Source organism: Phocoena sinus, chromosome 12 (genome assembly GCF_008692025.1).
Source record: "Phocoena sinus isolate mPhoSin1 chromosome 12, mPhoSin1.pri, whole genome shotgun sequence".
Taxonomy (NCBI): domain Eukaryota; kingdom Metazoa; phylum Chordata; class Mammalia; order Artiodactyla; family Phocoenidae; genus Phocoena; species Phocoena sinus.
In genome coordinates, this window is record NC_045774.1 from 58,709,193 (window position 1) to 58,723,789 (window position 14,597).

The window sequence follows — 14,597 nt, forward strand, 5'->3', positions numbered from 1 at the left end:
CTTCTACTTCCCAGACCTTTCCTGATACCTACAGCCTAAGTGTAGTGTCATGCAATTTCTGCCTTTATGAATTCCAACTGGGGAGGCCCTAAGGGGGTTGGAGTTTGTATCCATCTTGGTTTCTGTCCTCATCTCCGATCTAGGAGGTGGGCACTATCCACCACACACAGAAAGGGAAGCCCACCAAGGGCGTAAGTGAAAGTGTTCTCTACATCATGCTGCTATTTGCTACTTCTTAGCAAGAGTAACTGAAATGATGGTTCCTGTTTCAGGCTAGATTCGCCAGTAGTTCAGAGAGTGTTTTAGCACCAGGGACTCACACTAGTACATTACTAGGATGAATAATCATCGTGAGATGATGAGGAATAATGCTTAAAGTACTGGACTCAAGAATCAGAAGACCTGGATTTATGTCAGTGGCACTCAACTTGTTCTTCAGTTTTCTCAAGCGTAAAGTGGAGTTTGTATTACAGTTGTCCCTTGGTATCCACAGAGGATTGGTCCCAGGACCCCCGAGGATACCAAAATCCATGGATGCTCAAGTCCCTTATATAAAATGGCGGAGTATGTATTTATGAATTCCTTAACAGCATTGTTGTGTACATCAAATGAAATATGTGGTATATGTCATAATAAGACCATTGTAAACTTGTACTACCATGAGATAGTCTTACTATTTTGTATTATTTTGACAAAATTCTTTCTTCATCTTAGCTCAGAGCACTTTTTAAATTTAGTAATTGTTTGCATTTAAGGCAAAAATATTCATTTTAGCATTGAGTTAATTGTAGTAAATATTACTTTTTAAAGTTACTGAAATCAGCTAAACATTTGCTGTGCTGATTTCTCCATGAATAACCCCTTATTCTTTTATTTAATTAATACACAGGAAATCTGATTGTCAAATTCATAAAATGAAAACCTTCATAGAGATAACAGTTTATAGTTCTTTATATTAATATAAATAATCTCTTGCTTTTCTTTTGGTTATATAAGGTAGGAAGATAATAGATCACAGTAGCTTGGGTTTGAATACTGCTTTTTTACGTGCTGTGTGACCTTGCAAATTAAATAGTCCCTCTGAACCCTCATATATAAGCTAAAGAAAATAGTACATTCCAAGCTTGTTTCAGGATTATGTGAAGCTTAACATATGTACTGTACTTGGCATGTAGTAGTTGCTTAATAAGTGTTTAGCCATATTATTCTCAGTGTACTGAAGATCTCATCCTAATTGGAACAGTAACCACATTTTGTCTTTCTATTTATAGAAAAAGGAGTAAATTGAATCTTTGAATATATGTTATTTCAAGGTGATTTTAAATAATAATAATATATTGTTGATAAAATGTTCTTTTTTTCTTTCCTGTTTTGTTTTTAAATCATAGGGCCCCTGGATTTAAAAGTTTTCAACAACAGGACAGTCAGGAACTTCTTCATTATCTGCTTGATGCTGTGAGGACAGAAGAAACAAAGGTCAGGTTTCTTTGTGTTTATCACATATTCTCTTTAAGAAGAGGGTACAAAACTGAAGGAATTTTTACCAAAATTTTAATGTACGTTTGAGAGTAATTTGATTTTTTTTTAAACTTCTATTTACTCTTCTCTTCCCCCCACTTTTTTGCCCCTTCTACCAGAAGATTATTTTTTCACTCTTTCGCAACTCTGTTACCCTTTATTAGTTAATGCCCTTTGGCTATAAATAACAGAAATTAATTAATACTAGCTTAAATAAAGAAAAGGAAATCTAATAATCCAAATAAAGGGGGATATAGGACAGGAAGGTTCTCAGGAATCCGGAAAGTATTCTCCTTTTCCCCCCAGTTTCTATGGCTCTATAGATTTTCTTTACCCATCTCTCTGTGGACAGAATAGTTTCTTTGTTTCCCTGTCTGAGTGGTAGCACCTGACCACCATGGCTTGCTGCTTGTGAATCCCAATTCTAAATTCCCAAAAGAGAGAAGTCCCATTATCCCATGTTGGATTGCAGTCCACTCAGGAACCAGGAAATTGGGGTCCCAGCCTCCTGGATCAGGGACTGTTTCTGAGTAAAAAAGGACTGGTTAGATTTCCCAAACAGGGTTTATTGTAATCCTGTCCCTTAATTGATTGGCTGTCGGTTGACTTTAATATTAAGTTATATTCACTTTTTTTGGTGGGGTCGTATGCAAATAGTATACAATTTTTCAGAGAAAATACAAGATATTAAAGATGCAAGATATCAAGTACACAGCACATATCCTCCACTTCCTCCCTTTCTCTCTCATAGCAGACCCTGCTCATCATTCATAACAGTTCCACTGAGTCAGCGTTCAGTCTCAGAATCATTCTCAACACAGCACTCTGGGCAGCCCCTGCCAATCATAATTGTTAATAACAGGTGAAATCCTGTTTTCTGTTCAAGGTGAATACCCTTCTTAATCTAAATATTAATATGGTAGTAGAGCAACCAGGTGAAAATGAAGTGCTGATATGTTTGTGGTAGGTGTTTACTATGTTACTAGGCAGGGTGGACCCTCCTTTTTTTTTTTAAATTCTACTTTGTTTGAATTGTACATAACATTGTAGTGTTTCTTTACTCCTAATGGCCAGTTTTTAGTGAAGAGAGAGTTATGGTTCTAATATTTTTTCGTAAATTATCTTAAAGAATGAGTTAAGGGCGTCCATGGTGGCACAGTGGTTGAGAGTCTGCCTGCCGATGCAGGGGACACGGGTTCGTGCCCTGGTCTGGGAAGATCCCACATGCTGCGGACAGCTAGGCCCGTGAGCCATGGCCGCTGGGCCTGCGCGTCCGGAGCCTGTGCTCCGCAACGGGAGAGGCCACAACAGTGAGAGGCCTGCGTACAGCGAAAAAAAAAAAAAGAATGAGTTAATTACACCCTCCTGCTACCAAACAGTGTATATTACAATCCTATCCTTAATTGGCTGTTGTTAGACTTTCATATTAAATTAGTTGAATTCAGCTTCTGAAGGTGTCACTCCTTTTCTGCCATCTATTTTTATGTATTTTGATTATGAACCCTACTACCTTCTATTTAGATTTACGTCTATCATCTCTCTTAGATTGTGGTCTCCTCAAGGAATGGTATCCCATGTGCCTTGCACACAGTAGTGCTCAGTGAATGTTTGTTGAATATGTTGCCTGTGCTTACCCCCCGCCCCACGCCCTTTTTTTTTTTGTTGGTCACGCCTCATGGCTTGTTGGATCTTCATTCCCAGACCAGGGATCAAACCTGTGCCCCTGGCAGTGAAAGCACCGAGTCCTAACCACTGGACCACCAGGGAATTCCCTGTGCTTACCCTTTAAATGGACAGTATTTCTTGAGAATTTGAATTGGGAAGAAAACAGTCTCTTAAATGATTTATACTAGCTAGTTACTTGGGGATTTGCAGTTATTTTGAATATGTTATAATTTGGATAAACTGTTAAATTGACAGGGTAATTCTGCGTTATGTTTTACCTGTAATTTGTTTTGAAAAAAGTCAGTAAAGAGATTTGTAATTAGTTAAGTTTTGGGACATTAACACAATCCCCCTGAGCTAATATTTGATCACATTTTCTTAGATCTAGAAACTGATATCAAGAATGGAGATTCAAACTTAAGTCTTTCTGACCTCGAAACTAATTATCTAATTTTATCCAATACTGCTTATTAAAGTTTAATTTTAATTCTTGGTCATCAGTGACTAGTATAAATCACCCATTTTTTAAGCTTGCTATTTAAAATTTAACCATAATTATTTCACTATTTGAAAAAAGTATTAACTCTGATTTAATAACTATGATATATTGATACTCTTATTGAAGGGGTCGATGCAAGGTAGTAAGGTGGAAAGAGATGCTCTGTCTTTGTGTTATGAGTAGTAAATGCATTTTGACCTTCTGAGCCTACAGATGACATAGTAGTTACTTTAGGATTAATTCAAACCATCAGTTGCTAGAATAATATTTTTTCCCCTATGATTTGCAGGATACATTTGCTACATGGTGGTCATGTATCATTGTAAATGGAATTAAAAGTCACTCTTTACAATGTTTTTCTCTGCTGATATTACAAATAAAACAATAATCTATCCCTGTAATTTTTTTTCTGTTTTACTTGTATTACTTGATGGCATTCTTTGTTACAATGAAATTATTCTTTTGTCATAATGATACATTATGATGATTCACAGTATCTTGAAAACTCAGGCAGTACAGCAGGAAACATTGGTTTTTGAAAGCTCTTATCTTTCTTCCTTTATTTGAGGGTTTTAGATGGTGTGGCACAATTAAAATGTCAAGTCTGTGGATCTATTCAGTCTCGTAAGCAAGGACAGTCATGCCAGTCAGTTACAGTGAGTACCCAAGCAGGAGCTGCATTGTCTGGCCTGGGAACTCCGCAGCTGTTAATCGGGCTGCTGTTGTAGTTTGTCTCTGCCATGTGTTTTTTGCTTGAAGGAAGGCTACAGCGGTATGTCTGCCACCAGACTCTTCTAGTGATGATTAAAAACTACTGACCTCTTTTCATATTGTTTCATTAGGGTCTTTTTCTTATGACTCTGAAGTCGAGGAATATAACTCGCTGAGTAGAGAGCTAAAGAAAGGGATCATTTGTGCAAAAATTCTAAATTTTTTATGTGTGAAATAAACAAAATAAAATTCACAATAAGAACTTCTTTTATAGGCAACCTTTTTACCCTAGAAATATATGCTTCTTTACTTTTTTCCTTTTAATTTGAGCTATCTCTAAATTAATGGTAATTACATTTGCATTATCAAAGCTATATCGCTTTAATACATTACTGGGTAAGATTATTTTAAAGGTAGAATATCTCAGCTAACTTAAATTATGAGTGTTTGCATTATTTTTGAAAGAAGTTTAACATGGAGGTTTGAACTAGTCGAACATGGGTACTGCTAAATGATTTATGTGCTGTGGTTGTTAGTCACTCCCTAACCAAAGTCTTTTTTTTTTTTAAACCTAAATGGTTCAAAGCACAACAATGAAAGGTTGGAGATGGACCTAAGCCTATTTATTTTATTCAGCTTGATGAACTACCTATTAACTCTTTAACAATTTAGAGCAGAGAATATAAATTTGTGGCTAGGATAAAATAAAAAAGCAAAAGTCTAATAGTTTAAAAGTCAATAATTTAAACAGCTTAATTGTTTTTACTCTTTTTTAAAAGTGTGATATCATAGCTTACATTTTAGAGTATGGTAAAGGCTCATTAAATTCTATTGAAAGTTGTCTGAATGTTCAAAATTGTAGAATAAATTTATAGACTTCTAAGTTGAATTAGAGGCTTTATCTTCAGTGGCTGGAGAGGCTTTTTACAGTTATATTAAATATTTATAGGTGAACATGGGTATTTATTGGCATCTTTCATTTAAGTCCATTAAAAGTTTCTCTTACATGGAATTCACACCATTCTAATTTTCATATTTTAGTTTAATAAGTTCTCTGTTCAAGGTATAAAAGTCAAGTTTAGCTTGGACAATATCCAAATTATATAAACTTTCAAGTTTATTGAGTCTGAATTGGAGATTATTTCAATACTTAATAGCTTCTGGGACACATTATTTCAGTTTCCTTCACATATAAGTATATTTCAGGAGAGTGTGACATGGTATGGATTGCTGTATGTTTACTTTTCTACCCTACTTTGTATATATGTAAGGTATACATTGCATTAACTTTCAAAACAACACTTGAAGAGAATAGTGAGCAGTTCTAGGAAATAAAATGTGCTGATCATAGGCTAGTTAATAAATAAAACTCACTTTCCTAATTATTGGGGGAGGGTGTTAAAAACTTATTGTAAAACATATCACACATACAGAAGAATGTGTACCAATATACATATAGTTTAAAGCATAATATTATTATAAATATTATTAGCACTTCTCCCTACAACCACCCCCAGAGTTAAAAGAAAAAGAATGTTATTAGTACCATAAAAACTACCTACTTCTTTTTTTCAAATACTTCTTCCTCATCAGAGGCAACCACTATTTTGACTTTTACAGAAATCATTCCACCGCTTTTTCTTATAGTTTTTGAGAGCTACCTCTGTATGCTTAAATAATATATTGTTTAGTTTTATAAAACTGGGGGTGCTTCCCTGATGGCGCAGTGGTTGAGAGTCTGCCTGCCGATGCAGGGGACATGGGTTCATGCCCCGGTCCGGGAAGATCCCACATGCCACAGAGCGGCTGGGCCCGTGAGCCATGGCCGCTGACCCTGCGCGTCCGGAGCCTGTGCTCCGCAACGGGAGAGGCCACAGCAGTGAGAGGCCCTCGTACCGCAAAATAAAAAAAAAAGAGTCAGCTTTCGATTCATTTATTCTCTTCAATTTCTACTTTTATCTTCATTAACTCTTTCCTTATACTTTTGTTTGGTTTGATGTCCTTTTCTAAATTTATAAGTTGGCTGCTTAATTCATTTGTTTTTATTCTTTTCAACTGATTTAAATATATAAAGCTGTGAATTTTCTTCTGAACGGTGGGAAGTATCTTGGATTCTGATATGCAAAGTTTTATTATTCTCTGGGAAGTCTGCAGTTGGGTTTAATTTCTCTGACATAATAATTTTTTAACAGCAGATTTATGTATCATTTTCACACCAAGAAGTCCAGGTCTAACAGTGGTTTCACATATATGAAAACCTGTGATTAAGACTTTACTTAAAAAATATATTTTGAAGAATAATTAATAAGCTTTCCCCTCACCCCACTGTTAAAATGTGAATTAAAGAAGATTAAATTCATCCACTAAGTAGGACCATAATTAGTGTAAAAGATGATAATTTATTAGTTTAAATGTCTTTATTTTTGGAATATATATAGTTTTATTCTGAGAGTTTTTTGTGAGGTTGGATCTTTCCTAAAACACATGCAACAGATGTGGAACCATAAACTTTATCATTTACTGAGTTGCTAATGACTTTAACACATGATTGTTATTGACAACTAAATTCAAATAAAACAACACTTAAGATTTGGGCTCTTGCTGTGGAGGATATTCTGGACTTTAGTCATCTATGTATATAAGTAAAATAATCTACATGGAGGTCATAGTGACCAGTTTAATAGCTTCTTATATATTTATATTAAGATTTTCTTCACAGGTAAGAAATTTCCTATGGTCTATTTGTTACTTTTTGTCCTAATTAAGGAGTAAATCATTTTAGGGACAGAGTGGGGGAGAGGAAGAGAGGGGGCAGGAGACGGGGAGAGATAGGGGAGAGAAGGGAAAAGGAGAACTTACTCTAAACCTATAAGCAAAATGAAACTAGGCTGCTTGCTTTTTGTCGACTGAGGAAAATGCTTTAAACCCAAGAGAGAACCTAAACTTGGGAATCTTGACTTTTGTTTGGGGGAGGATTTGGCATTAGAGCATTATTCATTAGTGGAATTTTAGAACTAGAAGAAAGGACATATTTGATTTTTTTAAAAATTCAGTCATTTTATTTTACTAGGGAACTGAGATCCACTGTACCTTGCTGTTTGAAAGTCCTCGTCTTATTAAGAGGATGAAGCTTGAGTTGATTGGCACTAAAACCAGATCCTATTTACAGGAACACAAAATAATGCTTTGAAAGAATATATTCTAGTATAGATTCTTAATAAATTCTTATTACTTTGTTTTATAGCGAATACAAGCTGGCATTCTCAAAGCATTTAACAACCCAACTACTAAAACTGCTGATGATGAAACTAGAAAAAAAGTCAAAGGTATGTTGACTATTTCACTATTAAAACTTTTTTCTAGAAGAAAATATTGTAAGTTTCTTTTTGGGGCAGGGGAAGGAACTGAGCATTATGTGAACTAATGGCCTTAAAAGGAGGGTGTACTTACTCCTGTGGCTGCAAGACAGTCTAATGAGTCATCGAAAGAAAATGTTAGAATCCATGTGAATTTTAAAAAATAAAAATAATATCAAATATACAGATTGACACTGATGCCCTTAAGTGAAGTATCTTATGGGAGACTTGAAAGGTTGTTGAAAGTAGCAACCTTGCTTAGAAGTTCACTTTTATCACATTGTATCATTTTGCAGTTGAAGTGTACTTAGATAGGTGGATTTATGGATATTGTCTAGTCTTAACTAGACAAAATGCTTCAGTGCTCCAAAAATTCTCCAAAAATTGCTCCCAATGCAAGGAAACCATTATTTATGAGAGTACTATTAAATCAAGCTTACATGTCTACTCCTAATGTTGAGTCTTCATCAGCCAAAATATGAGGCAGAAACCGTGATTAACTAATCAAAGATGATCATTTACAGTGATCAGTATTTAAGTGTGGATTTATATCCCATGTTATTAACGATTTACCTTGTCTGGAAAGTATATTCTGCCTTGAGATAGTAACCAGTGGTAATGTGTAGTCATCATTTATAGAAAATGTTTACAAATATTATTTGTATTTTACTCTCTTTTTTAACATCTGGGTTTTTTTGGTAGCATTATGTGTACATACTACACGTCTGTAATTTATAAACAAATATACATACATTATGATTGTATATTACAAAACTTTATGTGCAGTTAAAAGTTCAAGATTTTGAAAAATACACTCTCAAGTATACTTGTTCTCTTGTTTTCAGATAGTGCCATCTAGTGCATGTTTAGAATAACTGCTCATTTATTCCTTCACTTCTTTCCAGTTTTGTAATCTTAACTATTTTCAATCCCTTGTACAATTTTTGTTAATGAAACATCTTAGTTTAACATAACTTCTAAATAGTTATCATCATAATTAATAAATAGTTATTGATATATCCAGATAAAAGTCTGCTCTGTCATTCAGTGCTTCAAGTAATGTTCTAAAATGATTTAAAATGTTTTCATGAAATTTGAAGGTAGAGATCAAAAAAGGATAGAAGAAAAGTTTGAAAGAGGAGTGAATATGTTTTTTAATATGTTTTTCCCCATGGTTTACTATGGAAAATTTCAAATTTCCATTAGAGAGACTAGTATAATGAAGACCATGTACCTGTGTGCCCATCACCCCACTTAAATTACATTCAATTTATGGTGTATTATGTTTCATCCGTTCTCCCCCAACTACATATTATTTTGAAGCAAATCATAAGTATAATTTTCTTTTATTTATAAATATTTCCCAAAGAGAATAATTTAAACATTTTTATGTAACAGGAGTTACATATATAACTGAGTTAGTAATTGCCATGTTAGTTCTTTATCCTATGCAGTGTTTACTTGTCTTTTACTACTCTGTTGTTTCCATAGTTATGGTCCTGGCATCTGTAGTCCTAAATCATAATCTCTTTTCCCATCCCTCTATCTGCCTCTAGGATAGGCACAGAGGCTTTAAAGGGTTTGGTTGGAGCAGTTGAGTGTGGTATGAATAGTGGTTAATACTCTAATTATTTTACTTCTTAAGTTTAAGAACAGTTTGCTATTTCTTTGAGACTACAGTAGTTGATAGTCACATTTTCTCTGTGGAATTGTAAAGGAGAAAGACATTATAACATCATATAGTGAAATATATTATTAAATATGGTCCTGGAGATCTGCCTTATTCAGATTTCTTTTGATTCAATGGGAAAAAAGCCTATTACATTGTTAGGTTAATGGCTGACATGTTTTTTGCATTAAAAGTATTATTTTTACAGCATATGGAAGAGAAGGTGTGAAAATGAACTTCATAGATCGTATCTTTATTGGTGAATTAACTAGCACAGTCATGTGTGAAGAATGTGCAAATGTAGGTACTTTGGAATTCACTTCAACATGGAATAGATTATGGTCACATTGTTTTTATTGTTTTCTTTCACATGTAATCATCTGCAGTCATTTATTTTTATTTGTCACACATGACTACATAGTAGTTTTAAAAAGTCTTTTAAAAATATATCCTTCACTCCTAGAAAATAAACATAATGTATAATTTTTTTAAGTAAACGTGTTATCTAATTTTTCCTCTTGACACACCTGTGAAGTTCATTTAGCCTATTTTAATATGCTCCAATGTGTTAGCTACTCATTTGGATTGAAAATGAAAGAGAAACTTCTGCGAAGAGAGTAACTATGTTAATATAATTATGCATTGCCCTAAATTGTAATCCCAATAGGAATAACTTAATGTCATAACACAATTTAGGCTGATCTACTTTTTTTTTTTTTTGCGGTACGCGGGCCTCTCACCGCTGTGGCCTGTCCCGTTGCGGAGCACAGGCTCCGGACGCGCAGGCTCAGCGGCCACGGCTCACGGGCCCAGCCGCTCCGCGGCATGTGGGATCTTCCCGAACCGGGGCACGAACCCGTGTCCCCTGCATCGGCAGGCGGACTCTCAACCACTGCGCCACTAGGGAAGCCCCTGGCTGATCTGCTTTTAAAGTTTACATTTATTTGATTTGTTGGAGTTGTTTTTAAGCAGACTTGACTCATCTTTGAATTTAGTGATAATTTTCATTTTGAATGCCGTCTGTACTTTAATAACTTCTTAAAGAATGTATAAATTTTTATAGGTTTCCAGTTGCTTGGTAAGGAATATTTCTGAAACCGTGTGACGTATGATAGGTTTCAACTTCTGTCAGATTTTAATCATAAAAGAGTCTTTATGTCCATCTTCCTGTCCCAGATTATGGAGTACATCTCCCCTCTAGTTTTATAAAGTCAGGATTATATATTATATCTCCTTCTAGCCTGTCATACTGAAGCACAGAATGTATCATCATGATATTACGGTTGACCCTTGAACAACATGGGTTTAAACTGCAAGGGCCCACTTATACGCAAATTTTTTTCAATAAATGCTATCAGTACTGCAGTACCACACAATGTGCATTTGGTTGAATCTGCAGATGTGGAACCCTGGATACTGAGCACCAACTGTAAAGTTATACTGTGTTTTTTGACAGTTGGGTGGGATGGGGGTCAGCATCCCTAAGCCCCGCCTTGTTCAATGGTCAAACCCCACTTAAATTTAGTATATTCAATGTAGAAGTTAATTTCTTTTTCACAAGCTAGAGAGTATCTTTTTTTTTTTTTTTTGCTGTACACGGGTCTCTCACTGTTGTGGCCTCTCCCGTTGCGGAGCATAGGCTCCGGACGCGCAGGCTCCGCGGCCATGGCTCCCCGGACCGGGGCACGAACCCGTGTCCCCAGCATCGGCAGGCGGACTCTCAACCACTGCGCCACCAGGGAAGCCCAAGTATCTTTTAAAATAGAATTATCCTAAGGAATCTACAAAACACAGTCAAGCTCTCTGGCTTTTTTCATGGCTTTTTCTTAACATTTCATATTTTATTTATGTTATGGCCATAATTTCACCAAAAATATGTTTATATCTTCAGTTAATCACTTTTATTAAACACAGTTTATTTTAGTTACTTTATGTATTACAGGTTAGTCATATTAACAGTATTATAAAATTCAGCTGGGTTGCATTTATTGACGTTTTGGGATATCTTGTTTTGATTAACAATATGTGTTGCTATACCCAATTAAATTACTGTTTGTTCCAGGAACGTTTTTTAACTTAAGATTTTAGTTGCCTGGGAAGTTTGATTTCTTTAAGACTTTACAAAACTACATTGTCTATATTAGAATTCTAACTGAAGTTCTCAATATGTTTTCTTTTTAAGATCTCCACAGTAAAAGATCCTTTTATTGATATTTCACTTCCTATAATAGAAGAAAGGGTAAGGAGAAAAAAACTTAAGTCTTTTTGTGAAGAGCATTTATAAATTCATATATTTAGGCATTTGTTGAGTATATTATTAGACATCTGAGCGTCATTACTTTTTATATACAGTAATTGAGTTTGTACAGTGTATGTGATATTGGAGTTTGTATATGTATGTGTAAAGTATGATATAGTTCTTTTATATATATATAAATTTATTTATTTATTTTTGGCTGTGTTGGGTCTTCGTTGCTGTGCACAGGCTTTCTCTAGTTGCGGCGAGCGGGGGCTACTTTTCATTGCAGTGCGCAGGCTTCTCATTGCAGTGGCTTCTCTTGTGGCAGAGCACGGGCTCTAGGTGTGCGGGCTTCAGTAGTTGTGGCACACGGGCTCAGTAGTTGTGGCTCGCGGGCTCTAGAGCACAGGCTCAGTAGTTGTGGTGCACGGGCTTAGTTGCTCCGCGGCATGTGGGATCTTCCTGGATCGGAGCTCGAACCCATGTCCCCTGCATTGGTAGGCGGATTCATAACCACTGTGCCACCAGGGAAGCCCCTATGATATAGTTCTTATTCTCAAGGAATTTAAACTTTTATGCTTCATATTTTGAGAATTAATGTTTAGGAAATTACATTTCAGATGAATTAGAAATTTTAAAAAATAGATGATATCCAGAATTTATTTCCTAAAGAAGCTTTGTGTTATATATATGGTATCTAATAGGTTTCAAAACCTGTACTTTTGGGAAGAATGAGTAAATATAGAAGTTTACAGGACACAGATAATGGTGAATACAGTGGCACTATTACTATAGAAAATACTCATCAACCTAGAGCCACCAAGAAGCATTCTTCATCTAAAGATAAGGTAAGATTATATGCATTTGTGAGACATCTGTTTTTTAAAACATTTTATTAAAAAACATTTCAAAAGTAAGGAAGTATGATAAACTCCCATGTACCCATTTCTCAGCGTCATAGTTATCATCTCACAGCTAACCATGTTTTATCTGTATCTATCCCACATTTCCTCCTCACCATCCTAGATTATTTTGAAATAAATCCCCAATATATCATATACTTAAATGTATATCTCTAAAAGATGCTTTTTAAAGACATAACTATTGTATCATTACTGTACCTAAAATATTTAAAACTTCTTAATAGCATAAATATCTAGTCATAATTAAAATTTCTGCAGTTGTCTCATAAAATACTTGTTTTTGCTTTTGAAAGCATATTTGAATTTAGGATCTAAAAAAGATCTATAGATTGCCATGTCTTTTAAATGTCTTTTAATCCACAGATTCCACCTTTTTTTTTTCTTTGCAGTTTATTTGTTGAAGTGATCATATCATTTTTTTCATCAGTCTCTCACATTCCCACATCAATAGTGTTTCATTTTGCATGCTATAGTAATTCAGTTTGTATGTTGTGGTAATTCATTTTGCATGCAGTAATTCATCTGCATGTTGTTAAGAGGTGCCTCTGTTCCTTTTGTTTCCTCTCTAAGGCAGTTAGGGCCTTATTAGGTTTAAGTTTGATTATTTATTTAATTTTTGGCAAGAAAACTTTTAAGTGGTGGTGTATATTTCCATCAGGAGGTGCACATCATGTTTGATGTTTCTCTTTCTGTAATGTTATCAGTCATTGATGACCATTGTCTAGACCCATTATTTCTCTAGGGACATACCTGGTTGATGAATTATGCCGTATACATTTAAAGACATCAATCTGAATTTGCACCTCATTAAAAAAACACTTTTTTACATGATATGATTTGTACTAACTTGGCAAATTGATGTATTACCAGATTTAACTTACTCTGTTAGAAGGTCCTTTAAGGGGCAAGACTACAGAGATTATGCAAAGGTTTACACTTGAAAAGCCTCCTTCATAGCACTGTTCTACAAAAGTCCTGTTCCCTCTCCATGAATAGGTAACCATTATTGTCGGTTTCTTGTGTAAAAGTTTATTTTCAAATTAGAGCTCTTTGTTAGCATATCTTCTATCGATTGTACTTTGAGTAGATTTAGGAAATGGATTTCAGAGGTACTAGAAATAGTATTTTAGAAATTGTCGAATGTTTAAATAAGACTTACTGGCATTTATTTTCAGTAAGGTCACAAGATTCTTTTCTCTGAAAACACTATCAACTTACAGAATCAACTAATTCATGGCAGAAAATGTACAAGAAAATTGTCACCTGGAGAAGATAAAGCTGTTGTCATATACCAGAAAAATGAAAACCTTGAAATGAATAGAGACTCCTCATCGTTTGCAAGCATCGTGCACACTGAGTCGGCTCTGACTGAAAGCCCTACCGACGGCAGTGAGAAAGAAGCCAGCCTTTCTGAAAGTAGTGTTGGTGCTGACAGCGAGGCTTCAGAGTCTGAAAGTGCTCCTAAGCAGACTTCGTTGTTGAGATCCAGCAGTGGATACTATGTGCACACAAATGGACACCTTCGCCATCCGTCAGAGAGTGAACCACTCACCAAGGAGGGTGACGGTGGTGATGAGGGAGTGGCTGGAGCTATTTCTGAACTTCGTCTGAGCAGCACTGGAACTGGAGATAGGGTTCTTGACAGAGAAAATCAGCCACTAAACGTTTCAAATAATTTGTGTTTTTCAGAGGACAAGCATATGGTGTCTTACAGCCCCCAAAATGCTTTTCAGACCCTTTCTCAGAGCTATATAACCACTTCTAAAGAATGTTCAATTCAGTCCTGTCTCTATCAGTTTACATCTATGGAATTACTAATGGGGAACAACAAGCTTCTGTGTGAGAACTGTACTGAAAAGAAACAGAAGTACCCAAAGGAAACCAGTTCTGCAGGTAAATATTTAGCTTAATTTTTTTTAAGCATTCATGGATTATCTGATAAACAGTGACTAGTGGGTTATAGATCCCACAAAGAGGAGCCTAAGAACCTTGTCTGCGTACTTTAGCTGCTTGGAGG

The 14,597-nt window shown here is 35.3% G+C and overlaps 1 protein-coding gene across 9 annotated transcripts in view; it reads left to right on the forward strand.

The window, feature by feature from the left end:
• Nucleotides 1-14,597, forward strand: part of USP45 (ubiquitin specific peptidase 45) — a 70,649-nt gene that overhangs the window by 43,202 nt on the left and 12,850 nt on the right. For 4 of the 9 annotated variants that reach the window (XM_032651738.1, XM_032651740.1, XM_032651742.1 and 1 more), the window contains 6 exons: nucleotides 1,389-1,476; nucleotides 7,638-7,719; nucleotides 9,627-9,718; nucleotides 11,601-11,657; nucleotides 12,362-12,505; nucleotides 13,801-14,473. In XM_032651738.1, the coding sequence (XP_032507629.1) occupies nucleotides 1,389-1,476; nucleotides 7,638-7,719; nucleotides 9,627-9,718; nucleotides 11,601-11,657; nucleotides 12,362-12,505; nucleotides 13,801-14,473 (1,136 nt within the window). Of the gene's footprint in view, nucleotides 1-1,388; nucleotides 1,477-7,637; nucleotides 7,720-9,612; nucleotides 9,719-11,600; nucleotides 11,659-12,361; nucleotides 12,506-13,755; nucleotides 14,474-14,597 lie in introns of those variants that run through there. The other 5 variants (XM_032651743.1, XM_032651745.1, XM_032651744.1 and 2 more) reach the window with 5 other exon arrangements.